The sequence below is a fragment of the Carcharhinus amblyrhynchos genome, chromosome 5 (assembly GCF_965287045.1).
Source record: "Carcharhinus amblyrhynchos chromosome 5, sCarAmb.v2.hapA, whole genome shotgun sequence".
NCBI lineage: Eukaryota > Metazoa > Chordata > Chondrichthyes > Carcharhiniformes > Carcharhinidae > Carcharhinus > Carcharhinus amblyrhynchos.
Genome location: NC_137328.1, coordinates 83,386,655 through 83,412,776, shown reverse-complemented (window position 1 = coordinate 83,412,776; position 26,122 = coordinate 83,386,655). Strand labels below are relative to the sequence as shown.

At 41.5% G+C, this 26,122-nt stretch overlaps 2 protein-coding genes across 2 annotated transcripts in view; one reads left to right on the top strand and one right to left on the bottom strand.

Annotated features, from left to right (window-relative positions):
* The window catches only part of arsk (arylsulfatase family, member K), a 60,560-nt gene extending 55,591 nt beyond the window's left edge, over positions 1-4,969 (top strand). The window contains exon 8 of the mRNA XM_080189104.1: positions 4,811-4,969. Within this exon, the coding sequence (XP_080045230.1) occupies positions 4,811-4,827 (17 nt within the window). The 3' untranslated portion in view covers positions 4,828-4,969. The remainder of the gene's footprint in view (positions 1-4,810) is intronic.
* A 36-nt stretch (positions 4,970-5,005) lies between these two features.
* Positions 5,006-25,793, bottom strand: LOC145343150 (spermatogenesis-associated protein 9-like). The gene is made up of 5 exons (XM_080189105.1): positions 25,733-25,793; positions 23,553-23,638; positions 14,144-14,362; positions 5,261-5,356; positions 5,006-5,170 (listed from the first exon to the last, which is right to left on the bottom strand). Exons 1-5 carry the CDS (start codon positions 25,791-25,793, stop codon positions 5,006-5,008), a joined length of 627 nt encoding a protein of 208 aa, XP_080045231.1.
* Between the last annotated feature and the right edge of the window lie 329 nt (positions 25,794-26,122).

Below are 26,122 nucleotides of genomic sequence, written 5' to 3'. Positions count from 1 at the left end.
CCAACACCCTGTACAATTTCAGCAAAACATCCCTATCCCTATACTCAAATTCTCTCATTATGAAGGCCAACATACCATTTGGCTTCGTTACTGCCTGCTGTACCGGTGCGCTTCTTTTCAGTGACTGAGGCACAAGGACCCCAAAGTCTTGTTGAGAATCCACCTTCTCTCAATTTACATGTATTCAAGTAATAATCTTTCTTCCTATTATTGCTACCAAAATGGATAACCTCACATTTATCCACATTATATTGCATCTGCTACGCACATGCCCACATCCCCAGCCTGTCCAAATTATGCTGAAACATTTCTGCATCCTCCTCATAGCTCACCCTCCCACCCAACTTTATATAATCTGCAAATTTAGAAATAATACATTCAGTTCCCTCTTCTAAATCATTAATATATAATGTTAATAGTTAGGGTCCTAGCACAGATCCCTGCAAAACCACTGACTGCCAATCAGAAAAAGACCCATTTATGCCAACTCTTTGCTTCCTATCTGCTAACCAGTTTTCTATCCATCTGAAGACATTATCTGCAATCCCATGTGATTTAACTTTACATAGTAGTCTGTTATGTTAGACCTTGTTGAAAGCCTTCTGAAAGTCTAAATAAACCACATCCACTGGTTCTCCTCAGTCAAGTCTACTTGTTACATCCTCAAAAAAATCCAATAGATTCATCAACCATGACTTCCCTTTTATAAATCCATGCTGACTTTGTGTGATTATACCACTGCCTTCCAAATGCTGAGTTATGAAATCCTTGATTATAATAGACTCTAGCAATTTCCCCAGTACTTACGTTAGACTCACTGGTCTATTGTTCTCCACTTTCTCTCTACCTCCCTTTTTGAATAGCAGGCTTACATTAGCTACCTTCTAATCTGTAGGAACTATTCCAGAGTCCAAAGAATTTTGGAAAATAACCACCAAATATTTACTATTTTCAGGGCCACTTCCTTAAGTACTCTGGGATGAAGATTATTGGAATCCGGAGATCTATCCACCTTCAATCCCAATAACTCTTCCCAAACCACCTCTCTGCTAATACTGATTTCCTTCAGCTCCTCACTAAAACATGTTTCACTCAGCACTTCTGGCACATTATTCATCTTTTCCTTTGTGAAGACTGGAGCAAAGTACAAATTTAATTCCTCAACCATTTCTTTATTCCCCATCATGAATTTTCCCATTTCTAACTGGAAGGGGCCTAAATTCATTTGTGTCAATCTTTTTCTCTTTACATATACATAGAAATCTTCACAGTCAGGTTTTATGTTCCCTGCTAGCTTACTTTCATACGCCATTTTTCCCTTCTTAATCAATCCCTTGGTCCTCATTTGCTGAATTTTAAACTGCTCCTAATTTTTAGGCTTTTTCTTGTCAATTTGTATGCTTCTCCCTTGAACCTGATACTATCTCTAACTTCCTATTTCATTGTTAGCTTTATCGAGATTCAGGAATCTGGTCTCAGAATCAACTACATCACTATCTACCTTGACAAAGAATTCTACAATATTATGGTCACTTATCCCCAATGATTCTCTTGCAACTAGATAGCTAACTAATCCTTTCTCATTGCACAACACCCAGTCCAATGTGGCCAGTTCTCTTGTTGGTTCCTCAACATATTGCTCCAGAAAATTATCCCTTATGCAACCCTCTTCTATTGCACTGTGACTAATTTGACTCTCTTAATCTATATGTAGATTAAAGTTACCCATTATCACAGATGTTCCTTTAACACATGCATCTCTAATTTCATGTCTAATGCTTTTTCCAACATTACCACTACAGTTTAGTGGTCTGTATACCACCCCCACCAAAGTTTTTTGCCCCTTGTTGTTTCTTCACTCGATCCATACAAATTTCACATCATTTATACTAATATCTCTCCTCAATAGCATATCAATATCAAAATAATCAACAGTGCAACTCCACCACTTATTCCTTTCCATCTGTCTTTCCTAAACACTGAATAGCTCTCAATGTTTATTTCCCATCCTTGCTCACCTTGGAGCCATGTCTCCATAATGCCAACTATATCATACAGCTTTACATTTATCTGTGCAACTAATTTATTCATTTTGTTTTGAATGCTCTGAGCATTCAGGTATAAGACCTTAAGGTCGGCACTTCTAATGTTTTCCCTTTCCTACTATTTTTTACTTGGTCCTTATCTGATTCTGGCCCTTTATTTCTCTGCCTGTTACTTCCCTATTCTCCTTACTGTCTTTTCCTCTTGTTCTTAATTCTGCCTGCTCTGAATCCTTGCAAAGGTTCCCATCTCCCTGCCATATTAGCTTAAACCCTCCCCAACCAATTTAGGAAGTATGCCCCCCAGGACATCAGTCCCAATCCTGCCTAGATGTAACCCGGTAAAAAGTCTGACAACACCAGGTTTTGTGTAACCCGTCCAGTTTGTACAGGTCCCACCTCCTCCAGAACCAGTCCCAATGCCCTAGGAATCTGAAACCCTTCCCCCAAACCATCTTTTCAGCCATGTATTGATTCTATGTATCCTGCTGTTTCTACTCTGACTAGCATGTGGCACAGGCAGTAATCCTGACATCACTACCTTTGAGGTCCTACTTTTCAGCTTGCTTCCTAGCTCCTACTTTGAGGACCGCATCCCTTTATTTACCTAAGTCGTTTGTACCATCGTATGCTATGACCACTACCTGTTTGCCCTCTCCCTTCAGAATGTCCTGCAGCCACTCCAAGACACCTTTGCCCTAACACCAGGGAGGCAACATACTATCATGGAGCCACGTTTGTGGCCACAGAAATGCCTCTGTTCCCCCTACAATTGAATCCTCTATAATTATTGCATTCCCTCACTTTTTAATCATCTTCTCTGCAGCAGAACCAATTATGGTACAATGGATTTGGTTGTTGATGTTTTCCCATGAAAGGCCATTCCCCCCAACAGTATCGAAAGCAATATATCTGTTTTGGAGGGGAATAGCCACAGGAGGTTCCTGCACTGCCTGCCTAACTCTCTTGCCCATTCCCTTCCTGCTGTGGAGTCTGAGCCTGCGGTGTGACCATCTCTCTATACGTGCTATCCACAATATTTTCCACCTCACAAATCCTCCATTGTGTCCCCAGCCGCTTCAGCTCTGAAATGCGGGCTTTGAGGAGCTGCAGCTGAGACTTTTCTTGCATATGTGCTGGCCCCAGGCACTGGAAATGTTCCTGGTCTTCCACATGGAGCACAAAGAGCAGACCATGGCTTGGAGCTGTCCTGCCATGTCGTATCCATTTAAATTAAAATGTTGAAAGATGTTTTGTTTCAGATTATATCTAATTCTCTGGGGCCTTTCTTTCTTGCTCCTCGTTACTACCGAATTTAACCTTAACAAACTATAAACCACAGAAATTACCCCTGAGACTACACGTGATAAAATTATTAAATACTTAACCGATCTTTCTATTTACCAATCAGCTCTTTCCCTTGTGTCTTCTACTATTGCAGCAGGGCAAGACAAGTCCTCCTCAAATCCAGAATGTCTTTAGTTCCCTTCCTGTGAAATTCATTCATTTTAATTTATAATTCCTTCTTAGTTCTTGTTAACTTTTACAATATTTCAGTCTGATTTGTTAAAGAGATCCATGAATGCTTGCTGGTATGTTATGCCTGGTTATCTCATGGCAACATTAAAAGCCTGCACTTTTGTGCTGCAAAACGGACAGACAAGGCTAAACAATAGTGGACATTACTTGTTGCCCTGCTGCACCAACCTATGGCCCATTGATGTTCAAGCCTTTCCTTCTGTTTTAACCAGGGCAGTATTACAGTCACTAGAGGGCATTAGAATGACATATGATTGGAATTTGCATAAAAGGTCAATTACAGCACTACTCAATAGTAACAAGCATTACAGGAATTTTGATACTTTGTTAGAGAAATAGGAAAGTAAAAAGTCAAGGAAACAGAAAGACTGAGCAAAATAAAAGAAATGAAAACTGCTGGGCAGGAACAATCTAGGACTTAGACAGTATATCTGAAAATTTTGAAATTTGAAACATTTTTTGGACAAGTTTATGTAGATGACCAATTTAGGCAAGATTAGCATCAAAGTTTAATGGTGTGCAATTCCCAAAATTTGTGTCAGGATTTCCAACTATTGCAATATACTTTCTTTCTCTCACCACTGTTCATCTGATCAAATTTATTGAACTCCGTATTGTGCTCTGTTTTATCTTAAAATTTGCCGCATCAATCTTTTTTACACAGTACATAGGTGTACTTTTTTTTCTGTCTCCCCAATTGATTCATCTTTTTTCTTCTCTCTACAACAATAACTCATGTTGTGCATGACCCCATGAGCATCAATAACCAACAAAGACTTGTTAAAATGATCATCTTTCGTATGGCTGAGTAAGCGCTGGCAGATTGTCCAACAATAGTTCATCACAGCTGAGTATTGATGCTGTTCTCAATTGCAAGAATCACTGAATAGTATCAGGATGAGGGAATCTGTCTGATTTTATAACCCCCAAATCAGGAACATTGAGTTCAATTATAGTACAATGATCATGATCCTGGCTGAGACCAATCTATTTAGCATATGCCATGAATAGAATGTGGGAACTTCATAATATGCATAACTCAGCTCCACATCTGCCAAATTGGTGAAATTGTCACGTTGTCCCAACGTTTGGTAAGTTTCAGCCTAAAGCATATTTCAAAAGCTCAACTGTCATTCAAAATGATATCGTGAAATGTTCATGATGAATCTTATGTAGCCTGTTAAATAAACTGGTATAGAAATTTTGTAAACCAGCTTTACTTCTTTCAGTGCGTGCCAATTGGTGAAAACAAAGATCTTACAAAGCAGCCCTGCAAGCTACACTACATTTAGACAATGATGCATTGATCCTTTTTGGTTATTAAGTCTTCCTAGGTGGTAAAACAAATGCAGCAAAGCAGTTTTAAGCAGCTCCATTGCATGCATTTGTTGCTTTTTCATCTATCATTCTGATCATGATTTTGTTTAATCTTTCACAACGTTGCTTTTTCCCAATGGAAATCCATTCTTTGTAGTGTGGTGCTTTGAAATTGCATATCGATTGTAAATGCTACTGTCCTTTTCCTGTTGTGCAGACTGAGTTAAAGTAAAGTCCTTCAAAAGTCCCACTGCCATTTTGCTGTAGGCTGCCTGTGTGGAGATTAAGAAAGAAAAATACTTATTGAAGAGTTGATTAAATGCAGTGTTGTTGAAAATGAATTTGTATAGTTGCTCACTTACCATGCAGATTATTATTGCATAAGAAGCATACACTAAGTTATTGATGACTGCCCTTGCAGGAAAGCTGATTGCTTTTATCAGATGGTCCCTCTCCATCTTTTTAAAAAAGACAAAGTGTTCAATTAGAAAGTGCCAATGAAAAAGTCAAATTTCTTTAGTGAAAGTTTATTAAATATACAGGGTGCATTCTCTCAGCATCCTGTTGTGGATTAAATTAGACAAAGTATTCTCACAAGAAATCATATATTATGATGTACTTTAAATGATTTGGTGGATCTACATATAGTCCATTCTGATAAATATCATCATATTAATATTAACTAAAATATAGGAACTAAATATAGTATGAAGTATTTTCAAATTAAATAAACTTATAGTTTTGTCCTTTCAAGCTCACCATTGTTCAAGAGCAAAATGGAAGGGGAGATCTCATTGAGACGTATAAGATGTTGAATGGGATGGATAGGATAGAGGTGGAGAGGCTCTTCCAGCTCAGAAAGGACAGTAGGACTAGAGGGCACAGCCTCAGGATAAAGGGGGGGCAGTTTAGAACGGAGTTGAGGAGGAACTTCTTCACTCAAAGGGTGGTGAATCTCTGGAATTCTCTGCCCGTTGAAGTGGTGGAGGCTGCCTCACTCAATATTTTTAAGACGCGGGTTGATGGGTTTTTGATAGGCAAGGGGATTAAGGGTTATGGGGAGAGGGCGGGAATGTGGAACTGAGCCACGACAGATCAGCCATGATCTTATTGAATGGCGGGGCAGGCTCGAAGGGCTAGATGGCCTACTCCTGCTCCTATTTCTTATGTTCTTATGTTCTTAATGCTATTCTTGATTACCCATATCTCTCTTCTAAATGTTTCTGGTCTCTGGAAATGTCTTATTTGCAGAGTGATCATTTGTCTGCCTATACTTGCAATGTTTTGGAGATGAGCAATTTATAATGCAAACAAGTGTGCAATTCATTACTTTTCATTAAAATAAAAACATTAAAGGTTCTGTACGTGGTTTAAATATCAGTTTGTATTCTTAACATGGATACCACCACCACCCCCTCCCCTCCACCTCCCTCATCAGTGAAGCCCATTCCTGCTTTTTACACCTTAGCTCATGGGACATACCAGCTTCTCATATTTTTCTGGTTACAACCCCCAAGGGATTCCCTAACCCCAGCTAATCACCTACATAAGAACATAAGAAATAGGAGCCGGAGTAGGCCATCTAGCCCTTCGAGTCTGCCCCGCCATTCAGTAAGATCATGGCTGATCTGTCGTGGCTCAGTTCCACTTTCCCGCCCTCTCCCCATAACCCTTAATCCCCTTGCTATCAAAATCATATCAACCTGCGTCTTAAATATATTTAGCGAGGCAGCCTCCACCACTTCAAAGGGCAGAGAATTCCAGAGATTCACCACCCTTTGAGTGAAGAAGTTCCTCCTCAACTCCGCTCTAAACCGCCCCCCCTTTATCTTGAGGCTGTGCCCTCTAGTCCTACTGTCCTTTCTGAGCGGAAAGAGCCTCTCCACCTCTATCCTATCCATCCCATTCATCATCTTATATGTCTCAATGAGATATCCCCTCATTCTTCTAAACTCTAACGAGTACAAGCCTAGTTTATTCAGCCTCTCCTCATAGTTCAACCCCCTCAGCTCCGGTATCAGCCTAGTAAACCTCCTCTGCACTCCCTCCAAGGCCAAAATATCCTTGCGTAAGTGCGGCGACCAAAACTGCACACAGTACTCCAGCTGCAGCCTCACCAGTGCCCTGTACAGTTGCAGCAAGACCTCCCTACTTTTATATTCAATCCCCCTCGCTATGAAGGCCAGCATCCCATTTGCCTACCTGACCACCTGCTGCATCTGCAGGCTGGGTTTTTGCGACTCATGCACAAGGACCCCGAGGTCCCTCTGCACCGTCGCATGCTGCAGTTTTTCGCCACGTAGGTAATAATCCTTCCTACCATTATTCCTACCAAAGTGGACAACTTCACACTTGCCAACATTAAATTCCATTTGCCAGTTCCTGGCCCATTCGCCCAGCCTATCTAGATCCTTTTGCAGACTTTCCACACCGTCCGCACAATTTGCCGTTCCACCAATCTTGGTGTCATCAGCAAATTTCGACACCATACACTCGGTTCCCTCCTCCAGATAATCTATATAAATGGTAAAAAGCTGAGGCCCCAGCACCAACCCCTGGGGCACTCCACTAGTCACCAAATGCCAATCTGAATAGCACCCATTGACCCCCACTCTCTGCCTCCTATTTGACAGCCAATCCCCTATCCACGCTAACACCCTACCCCCAACTCCATGCCCCCTAACCTTCTGTAATAACCTCTTGTGCGGCACCTCATCAAACGCCTTCTGAAAATCAAGAAACACCACATCCACTGGCTCTCCTCTATCCACCGCCCTAGACACATCCTCATAGAACTCCAATAAATTCGTCAGACACGACTTCCCCTTAACGAAACCGTGCTGCGTCTGCTCTATCAAACAATTCTCCTCAAGATGCCTCACTATTTTCTCCTTGATCACAGATTCTACCATTTTACCTACAACAGACGTTAAACTAACCGGCCTATAATTCCCTGCCTTTTGCCTGCCACCCTTCTTAAACAATGGCATAACATTAGCCGTTTTCCAATCTTCCGGCACTTTCCCGGAATCCAGCGATGTTTGGAAAATAATCATCAAGGCCCACGATATTTTCCACATTCCTGACATTCATGGGAATTACACCACCTCTATTCCCTCACCCTCTGCCACAACCTCCAATGTCCCCAAACATGACCTCTGATCTCTCACTGGCCTCCAATCCACGCCCCAACCTGTAGATCCCCTCAGCCCCCCCAAACCCTAGCCACTTACCTGAGGCACTTACCTTTTCCCTGGCCTATCAGTTTCATTGAGATCATTAAACTTCCCTGTTTTTTCCCAGCTAGTGCAGTAAAAAACGGAGAATGGGGTTCTTCACTCCAATTTTGTTAGATTTCTATGCTGGATCCAGGGACCCACTGTAATATCTGATCTCACCCAGTCTGAGTCAGAAAGGTTGGGTGAGACAGGCAGAGGAGAAATTTGGTGCAGGTAAGTGGGAAGTTACAGCCCATTCATCTTGATATCTATGACTGTGTGGCCAATTTTCCCTCCAACTCAATTTTTAAGTGTGCTGATGACACTGTGGGTCAGCTCTTAAACAATGTTGAGACAGAGTGCTGGAAAGAGATAGAGAATCTGAAGAACTGGAGCAACAACAATAATTTCACCCTTATTGTCAGCAAAGTGAAAGAGATAGTCATTGACTTCAGGAAGCATAGTGAAAGGTATGCCCCTGTTTGCATCAACAGGGTTGAAGTGGAAAGGGTCAAGAGCTTCAAGTTTTTAGGTGTACGGATCACCAACAACTGTCCCTCCACACTGATGCTATGGTTAAGAAAGCCCACCAACACCTCTACTTTCTCAGGAAGCTAAGGAAATTTGACATATCGACCACGACTCTCATCAACTTTTACAAATGCATCAGAGAAAGCATTCTTTCTGGTTATATTACAGCCTGGTATGGCTCCTGCTCTGTCCAAGACTACAAGCAACTACGAAGGGTCATAAGTAAACCCAGTCCATCACTCAAACCAGCCTCCCACCCATTAATATTGTCTATACTTCCCGCTGCCTCAAAAAAGCAGCCTGCATAATTAAGGACCCCACTTATCCCAGATATACTGTCTTCTACCTTCTTCCATCAGAAAAAACATGCAAAAGTCTGAGGTCACATACCAATTGACTCAAGAACAGCTTCTTCCCTGCTGCCATCAGACTTTTGAATGGACCTCTCATATATTAAGTTGATCTTTCTCTACACAATAGCTATGACAGTAACACTACATTCTGCACCCTCTCCTTTCCTTCTCTATGAATGGTATGCTTTGTATAGCACGCAAGAAACAATACTTTTCACTGTATACTAATACAAGTGACAATAATAAATCAAATTTGATATGACTACTTTTACATGCTTGTTGTAGAATAGTGATGGTAGAGGCTCCATTTATTTCCTCCATCACATTGCAGACTAGGACTCTCTACTGGTCTTAGCACTTGCCGTCGTGTATGTTGGAAGGATTTACCACAACATTTTGCTATACTACCAATACACCTTCTATGGATGTTAACTTCTGGAGTGGGACTTGAACTCAGAATTTCTGACTCAGAGGCAGGGCACTACCATTCTGCCCCAAGACCTCCTTGGTAACCTCATTTGTTGAAATTATAATGAGGCTTGGTGACACTGTGTTTCCTACTTTTGCACTTGCAAGATGCTCAGGGTGATTTAGACGCAATTATAAGCCACACTTTGTCAGGCTCAGCGAGCATGTGCAGATTGAGGAACTCTAAGTCTGAAGAATGTGGAGACCCTCCAGTTGCTGCAGATGGGGGATATCTTATGTAAGTGACTTTTTTTTGCCATTTTGCCATACAGTTGTTAAGTCTTGTTTCTCACTATGTCTGAGAAGATCAGATTTTCATCCCCATCACCCCATCCACAAGCCAACTCAGCTGGGGCTTCTCAGGAGTAAATATGCGATTCCCAATGAGCGTAACCGTGCAGACTGTTATCACAAAGGAGAAGGCCTAGTAACACAGGATGGAACCAAGGAGAATTAGATCCATTTAAGGAATCACCAGCTTTAACCACACCACCTCTCCCAGTCTTTTGAAGGTTTTCAAACTTAAAAACATGAATATGAATTAGGAGGAGGAAGAGGCCATTCATTCACCTCAAGTCGACTCTGTAGACTGCACTATGCAGTGAATGCATGATATTAAATTGGCAATAGGGGAGCTCTGCAGCCTCCTAAAGGGAAACCTGCTCCATTGCTTATCTGCTTATGATTTCTTGCTGTGATTGAAGGAAGCTACCACACTCAACTTTTATGGTACACACTTTTTTCAGGCAATCATAGGCAAGATCTGTAGTATCAGTCAGTGGAATTAACATGCAATTACTGTGTTCATTGCAGTGCTTGAAAGATCATTTTAGGGATTCGTCAGCTCTTGCATCACATCAAGAAAGCAGTAAGATAAGTGATCCAGTTTGATGGGTTTGCTGAATTTCCAATGAAGAAAGCTTCTTTTGCCAATTACTTTAAATCTGTGCTCCTCTCATTCTTGATCTTTTGATGAATGGGAACAGTTTCTCCCTATGTACTCTCGTCAGACTCCTCCTGATTTTGAATATCTCAATCAAATCTCCACTCAGTCTTTTTTCCTCCATGGAAAAATAATTTCAACTTCTCCAACTTTACTTTATAATGAAGTTCCTCATCCCTGGAACCATTCTTATAATTTCTTCTGCATGCTCTCTTCGCATCCATCCTAAAATGGGGTGCACAGAACTATATGCAATATTCCAGCTAAGGTCTGATCTGTGTCTTATACATCATCTACATGGTGGACCACAGCAAATTGCTAAGGTTCCAACCTCCACCACATAGAAGGATAAGAGCAGCAGGCCCTAGTTTTGTAATTGGAAAACAATGTGATGATTTTTACTCAATACAGTCTGCAGTGACTGCTGCAAAAAACATCAGAACACACCTCTTCACTCTTGCTCTTTGCTATGAAACACTATTCACTATTCATATGACACCAGAGACACATTTCTCCCTCAATTCACTACCTATTCTACAATACAACACATTAGCCTTCTTCACTCTCTATGAATGTGTCATGCTTTTGATTAAATATTGTAGCACTAAATAAATTACTCTTTTCTATATGACTCTAAACTCCATGACAACCAAAGCAAGACATAAGCTTACGTTCTATTTTACAATAAAATCTACGTGAAAAAGTCAATTCATTATTTTGTAGCACCATGATTTCTCTTGGTGAGTATACAGGTCTTTCTTTCTTTTGTTTAAATATCTCCCTTTGAGTTTCAATGGTATTACAATTGCTCAATTCCTCATCATTAACATCCTGGTGATCACCAGGAATTTAGTTGGACATAACAGCACGGTGGTTATCACTGCTGCCTCAGGATAGGGCTTCTCAGGAGTAGATATGCAATTCATAAGGACGTAAGAACATAAGAAATAGGATCAGGAGTAGGCCATCTAGCCCTTCGAGCCTGCCCCGCCATTCAATAAGATAATGGCTGAAATGGATCAGTTCCACTTTCCCACTTTCTCCCCATAACCCTTAATTCCCTTGTCTATCAAAAATCTATCTACCCGTGACTTAAATATATTTAGTGAGGTAGCCTCCACCACTTCAACGGCCAGAGAATTCCAGAGATTCACCACCGTTTGAGTGAAGAAGTTCCTGCTCAACTCTGATCTAACTCCCCCCTCCCCCCCTTATCTTGAGGCTGTGCCCTCTAGTTCTGCTAGACTTTCTAAGCGGGAAGAATCTCTCTACCTCTACCCTATCCATCCCCTTCATTATCCTATACGTCTCTATAAGATCCCGCCTCATCCTTCTAAACTCCAATGAGTACAATCTCTCTTCATAGTCCAATCCCCTCATCTCCAGTATCAGCCTAGTGAACCTCCTCTGCACGTCCTCCAAGGCCAATATATCCTCCGCAAGTGTGGCAACCAAAACTGCACACAGTACTCCAGCTGCGGCCTCACCAGTACCCGGTACAGTTGCAGCAAGACCTCCCTACTTTTATATTCTATTCCCCCCCCCGCTATAAAGGCTAACATTCCATTCGCCTTTTTGATCACCTGCTGCACCTGCAGACTGAGTTTTTGCGACTCGTGCACAAGGACCCCCAAGGTCCCTCTGCACCATAGCATGCTGCAGCTTTTCGCCTTTTAAATAATAATCCCTCCTACTATTATTTCTGCCAAAGTGGATAACCTCACACTTGCTAACATTGTACTCCATCTGCCAGGTCCTCGCCCACTCGCTTAGCCTATCCAGATCCCTCTGCAGACTTCCCACGCCCTCCACGCAATTTGCTTTTCCACTCATCTTCGTGTCAAGGAATCACCAGCTTTAACCACACCGCCTCTCCCAGTCTTTTGAAGGTTTTCAAACTTAAAAACATGAATATGAATTAGGAGGAGGAAGAGGCCATTCATTCACGTCAAGTCGACTCTATAGACTGCACTATGTGGAGTTTGCATGTTCTCTCTGTGTCTGCATGGGTTTCCTCTGGGTGCTCCAGTTTCCTCCCACAGTTTAAAGATGTGCAGGTTAGATAGGTTGGCAATGTGTAATTTAGATGGATTAGCCGTGGTAAATGTGTGGGATTACAGGGAAAAGGGCAGGGGAAAGGGCTTGGGTAAGATGTTCTTTTGGAGAATCAGTGCAGACTCAATGGGCTGAATGGCCTCATTTGTATTGTAGGGATTTTATGATAACAGCTGTGGCTACCACTGTGTTTAAAAAAATTCTTTATTATATGATGTCCCGCCCACTGTGAGATTGGAAATTCCTGTCCAAAGTCAATGGACCTTTGACTGGCCCATCAAGTATTTTGCCCCATCCTTGACAATTCCTGCCAGAAAATCCCATCCTAAATCTGAGGAAGACTATCATAGACGTGGAATTTGTGATGCTGATTCAGTAAAATGATACCAGAGCCAGAAGTGTTAAAAAGTTATAAGAACATAAGAAATAGGAGCAGGGGTAGGCCATCTAGCCCTTCGAGCCTGCCCTGCCATTCAATAAGATAATGGCTGATCTGAAGTGGATCAGTGCCATTTTCCCGCTTTCTCCCCGTAACCCTTAATTCCCTGGCCTGTCAAAAACCTATATACCCGTGATTTAAATATATTTAGCGAGGTAGCCTCCACCACTTCAACAGGCAGAGAATTCCAGAGATTCACCACCCTTTGAGTGAAGAAGTTCCTCCTCAACTCCGATCTAAGGACAGATTGCTTAAACTTGATAATGTATTCTTTTGATTACAGCAGATTGGGGCATGATCTGATTGAAAGATTTAGAATCTTATAAGGATTTAATAGGATAGATATGGAAGAAACATTTCCTCTACTTGGAGGAATCAAGTGCAATGGGACGTAACCTTAAAGTAAGAGATAGGCCATTCAGGAAGCATATGTTTACACAGAGGATAACAGAAATCTGGAACCTTCTTCTCCAAAGAACTGTGGATGCTGGGCTAATTGAAAGCTTCGGCATTGAGAATCAACAGTACTATAACAAATATTCTGGCCATTTTTCTCACTGTTCTTTGTGGAATCTTGCTGTGCATGAATTGGTTGCTGTGTTTGCCTAAATTCCAGGCATGACTACTTCAAACTTATTTTCATTGCTTGTAAAGCGCTTTGGGATGTCCTGAGGTTGTAAAAGGTGCTGAATTATGCCAATTCTCTTTTTCTTCTTTGACCTGCTGATTTTACAGTTTTTTAAATATGCAGAATACCCTCCAAATTCCATGCTTTTCAGCAGACTATACACATCTGATTTATCAATCACTACTCCATTCGAATTGCAAATCTCATGCATATAGCCTTTGCAGACTATAGGGCGAGCACATTTTTTTTTCCATTGTCACTGTCTTGTAATACTCCATGATGTTGACCTGAGTTTATCTCCTAGTAACAGACATACCTGAAATTAAAATCATTTTTAAACAAAACTTAATATATAGGAAAGTCAACAGAAGTAGCAATTTTACTCAGTGACCATTGAACTGTTCGCCTGATGCCCATTTAGACTTTGCCATGATGAATGATGAATTGGAATTACCTGTTAAACTGGGATTAAAACATCCCATTTCAACCAAAGTCTGATGCATGAACGGAAGGTGGATTTCATAACTAATCACTCTTCTGCGTTTAGCTGTGACCATTACACACGGTAATCTGTCCCACAATAAATACTGTAATAAGACAGATTTCCTACCGGAAGAGGTGGATGGATTTGTGCTTGGGCTATCATCAGTTGATGGGTATTGCGATGCAGATCCCCCATTTTCGGAAGGAGTTGTGTCGGCAGAAGTTGACGTGTTGATCTGCTGAATTTGAAGATATTGGTCATTCCGTTAGCAAGGTCCTCATCATTGTGCATGCTCATGACTCTAGACATTATGCTTCTTGACCTTTTTATTACTGGTTCTCTTTTCTGTGATGAAATGATACTTGTCAGTTAAAGGTTTACAGTTTAAGTGCCTGAGACAGTAACTTGCACTTGTAAAATCTGTATAATCTTCCACATCCACATATCTACAGCAGGGACTCAGAGTTGACTTTTCTCAGTGAGATTTCACTGCAACTGATAGCTGTAAATGTTTGCTGTGACATCTGCAGCATTGTGCAAATATGTTACAGATGGAAGAACTTTGAAACTGTGCAGATGTAGTTTTATAATTCACAAGTTACATAAAATGTTTTCAGCAGAGCTACATTTAACAAAAAAGTTGTCTCTGTATCAACATTATGGAATCATTAATATTCACAATAATCTGAACCAAATTGGGTTGCAACAGAGAAGTTTAAAGCAACTGCTCTATATTTGCCAAAAGCAGCTAAACCGCATTTCCTTATAGGAAAGGCAAGTTTTTAAGAAGTTCAGTTAGTTAATTATCTCATTGGAAATGTCCAATTATCAAAAAGTTCACTGACAGTTGTCAGCTACTTTCTCCAACTTCACTAAAGCATAGGTCTATTTCCACCTTCCAGTCTGTTACTGCAGCATTACTTCTACAAACTCAGGACCAGGCATAAAAACGGCAGCCTACTTGACAGCAATTGGTTTGATTTTAAGGAGAGCATTTACATTATTTCTATAATCAATTACGAATTTGAAATCTTTCTGCCAGACACTAATGACAAAACTCCATTGGGCCTGGCCTTTACCATTTCATTGAGTTCCTCTTTGGTTTGAACAGAAGAAACTTCCATCTGACCCTCAGAAGACTTAGCAAAGGAGGAAAGCCCGGGTGAAAACTTCTTCAGCTCAGAGTTCACAATCCTATGCCTACAAGGGAACTTGGTATAGGGATGGCTGGTATCGTTAAGTAAGTGAGGGCATATACGCATCCACAAGTGCATATTTATGGCCTAGTTCTGGGGCCTGGGATAGACATCAGACTTCAAAGGATTTTTAAAAACAACCCATGATCCTTGCTCAAGAAACTCATAGGCACTATGGTCAGGGTCAGGCAGGAGGGGGAGGTCTGGGGCAAACTGACAGAATTGACATCCACATAGGCAGGATTTTTCCATCCACTGCAGTGAACAGAAATTGGCTGAGTGACAAATTCTCCAACCTTGCTGCAGCTGGAGCCTGCATGAACAACTGGTAAGATTGTGGCCAATGGCCATAAGAGAAGGCTGAGGGCTAGGAATTCTGGGGTGAGTAACTCACCTCCTGACTCTGCAAAGCCTGTCCTTCATCTACAATGCACAATTCAGTACTGTAATGGAATGTGCTCTATTTGCCTGGAAGAGTGCAGCCCCACCAACATTCAAGAAGGTTGACACCATCCAGGACAAAGCAGTCTGCTTGATTGGCACATCATCCATCATCTTCAACATCCACTCCCTCCATCAGTGACACACATCTACAAGATGCATTGCAGAAACTCACCAAGGTTCCTTTAACAGCACTTCCAAACCCATGATTTCTACTGCCTAAAAGAAGGGGAGCAGATACATGGACATATCACCTCCTGCAAGTTCCCATCAAAACCACACACCACCCTGACTTGGAACTATTATTGCCATTCCTTCAATGCCACTGGATCAAAATCCTGGAACACCAAACAGCACTGTGAGTGTACTACACCAAATAGATTTCAGCAATTCAAGGTGGTTACTCACTACCACCTTCTCAAGGCCAATTAGGGATGGCAATAAAAAAGCTTGTATCCTTGTACCATGAAAGAATTAAGCTCTAAGTTCATAAGATAGTGGATAATGTACTAAAAATTGGCTGTTGGACAACAATGAGAGGTAGGACATTAGCAGGTATCTTCTGGCTACCAGTTACCAGTGGGTTCGATCAACAATGTTCAGCTGTTGTTTATCTTTCTTTAATGATTTTCAGAAGAAATTTTGGCAAAAGAGTCCAAATTTGTGGATGACACCAAGTTTAGAGCAATGCTAAAGGACGAATGTTAGTGCTCGCAACTTCAAAATAATTTTTAAAGAAATGTAAGATCATAACATTTGGCCAAGGAAAGGCTGCTGTGGATTATGCACTATATAAGCTTGTAGAGCAGAAGTGAGAGCTTGTGGTTTTAATGGCTAGGTCACCAAAGCCGTTAAGGCAATGTTCCATGCTGTTAGAAAAGCTGACATAGAAGCTTCGTTCGAAGTATCCATATGATTTCCATTCAGATAACAGCTTAATCTGGATGGAAATATATGAACTTGTGCAAAACAATTTCTGAAAATTAGGCATGGAGTGCACACCCATAATTAAATCCATCACCAGTGTGTTACAAGTGTGTTACTGCAACATTTCTCTTGCCCCAAAGCCTGAAACAGCACACATCTGTGCAGCTTTTAGGGTTTTGCCAGCAGTTTTGTGTGGCAGCTTAATTTCATCAGTTTTGAGAATTGCCTCTGCTCATGAAGGATTTGACAAATCCGCCTTCTTTGCAGAGCACAGCTGGATGCAGTTTGTCCTTTTTCATGATTGGATACTGAAGCTGCTAGCCATGATTTGTTATTTCTATGCAGCTAAAAACAGATTCAGACCTGGTTGTGCATGCTCTTTCTTTTTTCAGCAATTATTTTAATTGGTTAACTTCTATATAATGTTAATAGTTTTTCTGCAGTGCTGAAGTCGCACATTCATTTCCGTTACTGTTTTAGACAAATAAGCAAGGAAATAAATCACTTACAATGATAAAATACATTTGCTTTCTCTATTTTTTATCTTACTATTTTACCAAGCACACTACACACAGCACAGACATTAACCATTGAGGTCATATGCCCAAAAATATTAGAATATAGGAAATAGCTGAAGTAGGCCATTTGGCCCCTCAACCCTGCTCCTCCATTCAATTAGATCATGGCTAATCTTCCACCTCAATGCAATTTTCCTGCACTATCCTCATATCCCTTGATACTTTAAGCTGGCAGATGGAGGGCAAATAAAACTACAACGTATATAATGGCTAATAGGAACCAAAGCATCACGTCAGCATGTGAGATAAGGTAGAGGTTAATAGGATAAACAGGCAGGACCAGTCTAACGACTATGGAAGGTAAAGGGAATGTAAAACAATTTCAATGTAAGGTAACTGTGGGAGTGAAAGTTGATGATGAGACTGAGGGCCTGATTTTACTATCAAGTTGCATCCATTTTTGGGCGTGAAAACTTGATAAGATCACACCTGCCTCCGCACCCATTCCCCCTTTACCAAGGGCTGAAAATGGCTGCCATTGGGACTGCACCCGAAATGGGTGCAACGTCAATGTAAATGCATTTGCATGCATTTAACTTGACTTAATGTGGCTGCACGCCCAAACTTATAGGCACTTACCCCTTTACCATTGCATTCACCCATCCAGCTTCGGCATGAAACAGACATGGTCCGCAAAGGTCCAATTCGTGCACTCCAGTTTCTGAGGAGGTAAGTTCAGAGCTTCCAGTGGCTCTCTGAATCAGTTTGGTGAGGTGCGGGAGGAAGGAAGGTGGGTCAGATTGCTCTCTGGTGGAGGGGAGGGAGGTGGCTGTCTGGTGGGGGGGAGGGAGGCAAGTCAGATGGCTCTCTGGTTGGGGGGAAGAGGTGGGTCAGATGACTCTCTGATGGGGGATGAGGGGGTGGGGGGCAGGGGGTGTCCACTGCCACTCTGCATGTGATCAGTGGAGGAGAAGGCAGGGACTGTTGCCAGTATGAATAAGATTGGTGGGGAGGGAGAGGGGCAGGGGGCCATGATCAGTCTGGTAGAGGGGGGTGGGGGTTAAATGCTGTGGGGATGGTGCAATATCTGTGTGGACCAGGGGGAGGCATTATCCGGCCTGGGAGCAATGTGGTAGGGGAGCGTTTTCTATTTTCTTTTACTGCGCACGTGCAGTTGAAGGCTCCTATCGGAGCTGCAGTGTTTCAGACACATTAAGCTCCGCCCACAGGCGTATTCAGAATTGCTGCTTTTTTTTTCAGGCAGAGTGCATATGGGGAGGCCTGAGAAAAGGTCTCAAAGTCAAATCTGAAACCCTCCCAGTTTCAAGTCTGCCTAGCACTTAGAATTAAAATGGTAAAATAGGGCCCTGAGTGTTATCAGAGATTAATAAAGGAAGTCAAAATGTGTGAAAAACGTAATGCACAAGAAAATCCTGCAAGGGAAAGACAAATCAGTAGGACATATTTAAAAATGCTGTACCTGAATGAATTCAGTATTCAGAATAAGGTAAATGAGCTGATGGCACAAAGCCAAATGGGTATGATTTGGTGGGGATGACTGAAATAACTGAGGACCAGGATTGGGAGTTAAAATACTCAGTATTCTGAAAGAGTAGACACGATGGAAGAGGAGGTGGAGTTATTTTATTGAATTAATCAAATTGGCAAGGGTAGCCTTGCGGGAGATTTCAAAGACTGTATGACGGATTGTTTCTTAGAGCAATATGTTATGGAGCCAACCAGTGAGCAGGTTATTTTAGATTTAGTATTATGTAACAAAGAAGGGTGGATTAATAGTCCTGTCATTAAGGATCTGCTGGGAAAGAATGATTATAGCATTCTAAAATTTCAGATTCAGATTGACTAGAATTTTAGTATTAGGCAAAAATAATTAAATAGGCCTGAGTAAAAAGTTGGCCCAAGTAGACTGGGCACAAATAATTGAGGGTAGGACAGTTGAAGAACAACAGCAGATGTTCAGGGAAATATTAAATACCTCTCAACTAAAGTATATTCCTGAGAGGAACAGGAATTGTAAAAGGAAGAAAGATGTTCTATAGCTGAACAAGGAAGTCAAAGAGGACATAAAGGCAAAATCTAGAGCATACTGAACTGCAAAAACTAGTGATAAGTTAGAGCTATGGGAGAACTTTAAGGTTCAGCAAAATGTTACTAAAAAGAAAATCAACAGAGCTAAGATGAACTACAAAAGGAAACTATAAGAAAGCATAATCACTGATACCAAAAGCTTCTGTAAGTATATAAGCAGGAAGAGAATAATTAAATGTTGGCCCTTTAGCAGGTGATACTTGTGTGGTAATAATGAAGAGCGCAGAAATGGCGGAGGCACTAAACCAATATTTTGCCTCTGTCTTCATGGTAGAGAAGAAAGAAAATTTTTCAAAAATTTTCCACAAAATTTTCCAAAAAAATTTTCCAAAATCTCTATTTGAGATTGTGCGGCTGTTTGAAGACAAGAAGTGGGGATGGCCTTGGCGAGATGTTCGTCTTCATCAATGATGTGTTGAAGATTCTGGAACCTTTCCCCCCGGAGAACAACGGCATCTCCTCCAGAGCCTTCAATATGTCATTGATGAAGACGAACATCTCACCAAGACAAACCCCACACCCCCAATTCTTGCCTTCAAACAACCACACAGCCTCAAACAGACCATTGTCTGCAGCAAACTACACAGCCTCCAGGAGAACAGTGACCATGACACCACACAACCCTGCCACAGCAACCTCTGCAAGATCATTGACACAGGTGCCATCATCTCACATGAGAACACCATCCACCAAGTACACGGTACATACTCTTGCAACTCGGCCAACGTTGTCTACCTGATGCGCTGCAGAAAAGGATGTCCCGAGGCATGATACACTGGGGAGACCATGCAGACACTATGACAACGGATGAATGAACACCACTTGACAATCACCAGGCAAGACTGTTCTCTTCCTGTTGGTGAACACTTCAGCGGTCACGGGCATTTGGTCTCTGATCTTTGGGTAAGCATTTTCCAAGGCGGCCTTCACAACACACAACAGCGCAGAGTCACTGAATAGAAACTGATAACCACGTTCCGCACATATGAGAAGGCCTCAATGGGGATCTTGGTTTCATGTCACACTATCTGTAACCCCCCATGACTTGCCTGAACTTGCAACATCTCACTTACTGTCCTTCTGGAGACAAAACACATCTCTTTAACCTATGCTTAATGCTATCTCCACTCACATTGTCTGTACCTTTAAGACTTGAATAGCAGATTAGCTGTAAAGACTTGCATTCTAATCAGTATTCTGTAAACTGTGTGTGCCTTTATATGCCCTGTTTGTGATCAGAACTCTCCACTCACCTGACAAAGGAACAGCGTTCCAAAAGCTAGTGGCACTTACTATCAAATAAACCTGTTGGAATTCAATCTGGTTTTGTGTGACTTCCTATTGTACTCAATAACCATCATCAGGGAGAAGGAATTGAATAAACTAATGGGATTAAAGGCAGGTGAGACCTGTATCCTAGGTTATTAAAGGAAGTGGCAGCAGGGATAGTGGATGCATCAGTTGTGATATTTCAAAATTCCTTGGATTCTGGTAAGGTCCCAGTGGATTGGAAATACGCTGATGTGTTGCCCCTATTCAAAAAGGGAGATAGGCAAAAAGTAGGAAACTGTAGGCCAGTTAGCTTGTCCTTGGTGGGGAAGTTGTTGGAATCAATCATTAAGGAGGAGATGACTCAACGTTCAGAAAAACAAAGCTCAATCCACCACTGTCAGCGTGGTTTTATGAAATGTAAGTCATGCTTGACAAATTTACTTGAGTTCTTTGAGGACATGACCAACAAGGTAGATAATGGGGAGTCTGTGGATGTGGTATATCTAGACTTTCAGAAGGTGTTTGACAAGGTGCTGCATAAAAAAGCTAATCCAAAAGAGGCTTTTTCCCAGGGCTGATATGGTTGCCAGAAGAGGACACAGGTTTAGGGTGCTGGGGAGTAGGTACAGAGGAGATGTCAGGGGTAAGTTTTTCACTCAGAGGGTGGTGGATGAGTGGAATCGGCCGCCTTCTGTGGTGGTGGAGGCAAATTCGATGGGGTCTTTCAAGAGACTTCTGGATGAGTACATGGGACTTAATAGGATTGAGGGTTATAGGTAAGCCTAGTAGGTAGAGATATGATTGGTGAAATTTGTGGACCGGAGGGCCTGTTTGCGCTGTAGTTTTTCTATGTTCTATGTTCTAAAAGGTGAGATCACAGGGGATTGGGGGGTAGGGTATGAGATTGGATTGAGGATTGGCTGACTGACAGAAAGCAGAGGGTTGGGATAAATGGGTTCTTCTCTGACAGGTAAACCGTAACTAGTGGGGTGCTCAACTGTTTACAACCTATAGAAATGATCTGCAAGCAGGGACAGAGTGCGTACCACAGCAAAATTTGTGGACGATACTGAACTAGGTGGGAAAGCAGGCAGTGAAAAGGAGATAAAGATTTTACAGAGGAGTATAGATCGACTAGGAGAATGGGTGAAAATTTGTCACATGGAGTTTAATGTGGATAAATGTGAGGTTATCCATTCTGGCTGAAAAAACAGAAAGGCAAACTATTACCTAAATGGAAAGCAGATTCAAAATACATCTGGACAGAGGGCTCTGGGTGTCTATGTTCATGAATCACAGAAAGTCAGCATGCAGGTCCAGCATGTAGTAAAAAAGGAAAATTGAATGTTAGTATTTTTTGCAAAAAGACTGGATATAAGAGTAGAGAAATGTTTTTGCAATTGTATAGGATTTTCGTGAGACCACATTTGGAGTATTGTGTCACTTTTGATCTCCTTATTTGAGGAAGGACATGGTGGCATTGGAGGCACTTCGGAGCGGATTCAGCAGATTGATTCTGGGGTTGAAGGAGTTGATGTATAAGGAGAGATTAAACAGTTTGGGCTGAAACTCACTGGAATTTAGGAGGATAAGAGGGGATCTGATCAAGATATATAAAATAATTAAAAGGGTTGATAAAGTAAACATAGACCAAATGTTTCCCCTTGTGGGGCAATTTAGAACAAGAGGTCCAGGTATAGGTTGAGCGATGGTAAATTTAAAACTGATTTGAGAGGAATTACTTTTCACAGAGGGTGGTGAACCTGTGGAACTCGCTGCCCCGTAGTGCGGTGGATTCTGAATCGCAGAATGGTTTCAAGAAGAAGATAGATACATTTCAGATTTTAAAAAGTGGATTAAAGAAATATGGGGAACAACTTGGGTGTTGAATTTGAGGTCAGATCAGCAATGGTTTGATTGAATGGCAGAGCAGGTTCATTGGGCTGAATTACCTACTTCTGTTCCTAATTCCTATGTTCCTATGATACCTTAACTATCTAGAAATCTATTGATCTCTGTCTTGAATGTATACTATGACTGAGGCTCCATAACCCTCTGGGGCAGAAAATTCCAAACATTCACTATCCTCTGAGTGAGGAAATTCCTCCTCATTTCAGTCCTACTATGACGTACCTCATTTTCTGAGACTGTGCCCCCTGGAGAAACATCATTCCTGCATTTATTCTGTTGAGCCCTTGTGTACACTTCTAGTTTGATGTGCTCGATGGTGACCGCTACTCATTTTTAACTTACTGATCAAAAATGCAAAGAACTGCATCCAGATTCCCATTTGGTCACATGTGTCTCAGTGGCCAACATATTCAACATTACTGTTATGGGTGTGGTATATGTAGACTTCCAGAAGGCATTTGACAAGGTACCGTATAAAAGATTAATCCAGAAGGTAAGATTGCAGATGACTGGGGGTAGAATACTAAATTGGATTGAGGATTGGCTGACTGATAGAAAACAGAGGGTTGGGATAAATAGGTCTTCTCTAATTGAACTGTAATTAGCTGGATGCCTCAGGGGTCAGTCCTCGGACATCAACTGTTTACAATCTATATAAACAATTTGCAAGCAGGGGCAGAGTGTAAGCAAAATTTGCAGATGATACTAAATCAGGTGGGAAAGCAGGCAGTGAAGACGAGATAAAGATTTAACAGGTGGATATAGATAGACTAGGAGAATGGGTGAAAATTTGGCAGATGGAGTTTAATGTGGATAAGTGTGAAGTTATCCATTTTGGCTGATAAAAATCGAAAGGCAAATTATTATCTAAATGGAAAACATTCAAAATGTGTCTGGGCAGAGGGATCTGTCGTCATAGCAGAGAAAACAACTTAATGATTCAGTTACTCCTTCTGACAGAATTAGTTCAGGAATTGTTATCATTTAGCATTGCTATAAATTTGGTGTCATCAACATTATTGCTGAAAAGTATCGTGGTATAATTAGCATCATTTAGCAGTAAACATGACAGCTCACACAGAGTTCACCTTACTCCTGTTTACAGATCATTTCAGTAGAAATTTTATATTTTCATTCCTCAAGGTGGTTACAACAATATACCTGGGATTGCACCAGCGCTGTCAGATTTGGAAATTCATCCTTGGCCTCCTCTACAATGCTCAATGCAGCCCGCTGGATGACAGTCGCTGCAAGAGAAACAGAGTAGTACAAAAAGCAGTCATTACTTCAAGCAGATCTTAATAGGACTTCATATAAATCATCAATAAATGAGCTAGTAAATTTTTGAAACAGTCCTTTAAATCATTCACAAAGTAAAGTATGAATAAATATGCCAGCATTAAATGTGATGCAATAAAATTTAAGGATTCAAAACAGGTATCAAACATAATACCTGTAAAAATGCAAGCAGAAAATGTAGGATACATCACCATTTTAGCAAAGAAAATAGGTTAATCATTCTGTTACATCTTTTGTCAGAATTGGTTTAGTTGTTTTTGTTTAGCATTGCTCTAAATTTTGTGTCAATTACAAATTTGGACAGCACACATGCTAAATTGACCCTAACGTCAGGGGGATTAGCAGGGTAAAAATGTGCTAATCCCTCTGACACTAGGGACAATTTAGCATGGCCAATCCACCTAACCTACACATCTTTGGAGCGTGGGAGGAAACCAGAGCAACCAGAAGAAACCCACACAGGTATGGGGAAAAAGCGTAAACTTCACACAGACAGTGACCAAGGCTAGAATTGAACCTGAGTCCCTGGTGCTGTGAGGCAACAGTGCTAACCACTGTGCCACCGTGCCACCATTGGGACCTCACACTTATCCACATTAAACTCTATCTGCCATTCATGGGACATAGCTGTCACTGGCTGGCCAGCATTTATTGCCTAACCCTAGTTGCCCTTGAGAAGGTGGTGGTAAGCTGCCTTCTTGAATTGCTGCAGTCCACATGCTGTGGATTGACCCACAATGCTGTTAGGGAGTGAATTCCAGGATTTTGACTCAGTGACTGTGAAGGAACAACAATATACTTCCAAGTCAAAATGGTGAGTGGCTTGGAGGTGAACTTGCAGGTAGTGGTGTTTCCTTAAAATTGTGATTTGCCTTCCAGATGGTGATGAACCTGCTGCATTATTCCTGGTTATTCTCTTAGTAAACTAAAACCTCCAATAAGAAAGATCTTTCATGTAATTAATATGAAAGGTGTGGATGATTTCCATTTCAACTCTCTCAGGTCAAATGTAATTAAAGTCAGAATAAAGTTCCTTCAAGAATTTCTCAACTTCAGACCAGCATTCCCCGCTGCATTATTTCCAATTTTCACAATAGCCACTTTATGAAACTGTTAAATGAAGAATATTTATGCTTCAGACCCCTGCCCACTAACAACTGGATTGAGAATGGCAAACACATTTCAAGTAGATCCGTCCTAGAGGAGGATACTTTCACGGGGAGGTGATGGCCTGGTGCTATTAATCCAGAAAAATCAGTTAAGATTCTGGTGACCCAGATTCAAATCCCACCATGACAGATAGTGGAATTTGACTTCACTAAAAAATAATCTGGAATTAAGAAACTACTGATGACCATAAAACCATTGTCGATTGTCAGGAAAAACACATCTGGTTCAACATTGTCCTTTAGGGAAGGAAATCTGCTGTCCTTACCTGGTCTGGCCTACATGTGATGGGCGGGTGGCATAGTAGCACAGTGGTTAGCATTGCTGCTTCACAGCTCCAGGGACCTGGGTTCGATCCCTGGCTTGGGTCACTGTCTGTGTGGCATTTGCACATTCTCCTCATGACTGCATGTGTTTCCTCCGGGTGCTCCGGTTTCCTCCCAGAGTCCAAAGATGTGCTGGTTAGGTTGATTGACCATGCTAAAATTGTGCCATAGCGTCCTGAGATGCGTAGGTTAGATGGATTAGCGAATAAATATGTAGGGTTATGGGGATATGGTCTGGGTGGGATTATGGTTGGTGCAGACTCAATGGGCCAAATGGCCTCTTTCTGCACTTTGGGATTCTATGATTCTATGACTCCAGAGCCACAGCAATGTGGTTGCCTCTCAACTGCCCTCCAAAGGCGACTAGGGATGGGCAATAAACGCTGGCCAGCTAGTGACGTGCATGTCCCATGAATGAATAGAATAAATCTGTTAGCCTGAGCTGGATTTGAAGCCAAACCTCAGAATTAAAGGCTAACATTTCACCCCACTGCACAAGCATGCATATAATGAATTAATCAACAAGCCATTTGTTTTCACTTAACTTACCATGCCCTGAAACCTTAGAGAGAAGCTCACCACATAGCCACCCTAATGGTCTTGTGAACATACTAATGTCAATTCCCAGAAGATGAGCACGTTATTATGGTAAAATGGTCAGTGGGCGTTTCTTTGTGAAGACTCTTAAAAATGATTACAATGCAGCCCCAGGGAGTCTTGTGGTTGTGACTGAGCCACTCCTCAGTGTAGCAGTAGGTAATAATATCAACCCATTGTGATGCAGCAGTAGCTGCATGAAAGTTATACATGATAGACATAACAGTAACCTGACATTTTTCACATCTGTGTATATTTAATATCAGCTTGGCTTAACTTGTGCTATCTGAGTCAAGAACTTGTAGATTTGCATATTACAGCTAGGGCTGACTCCCGCGCAGT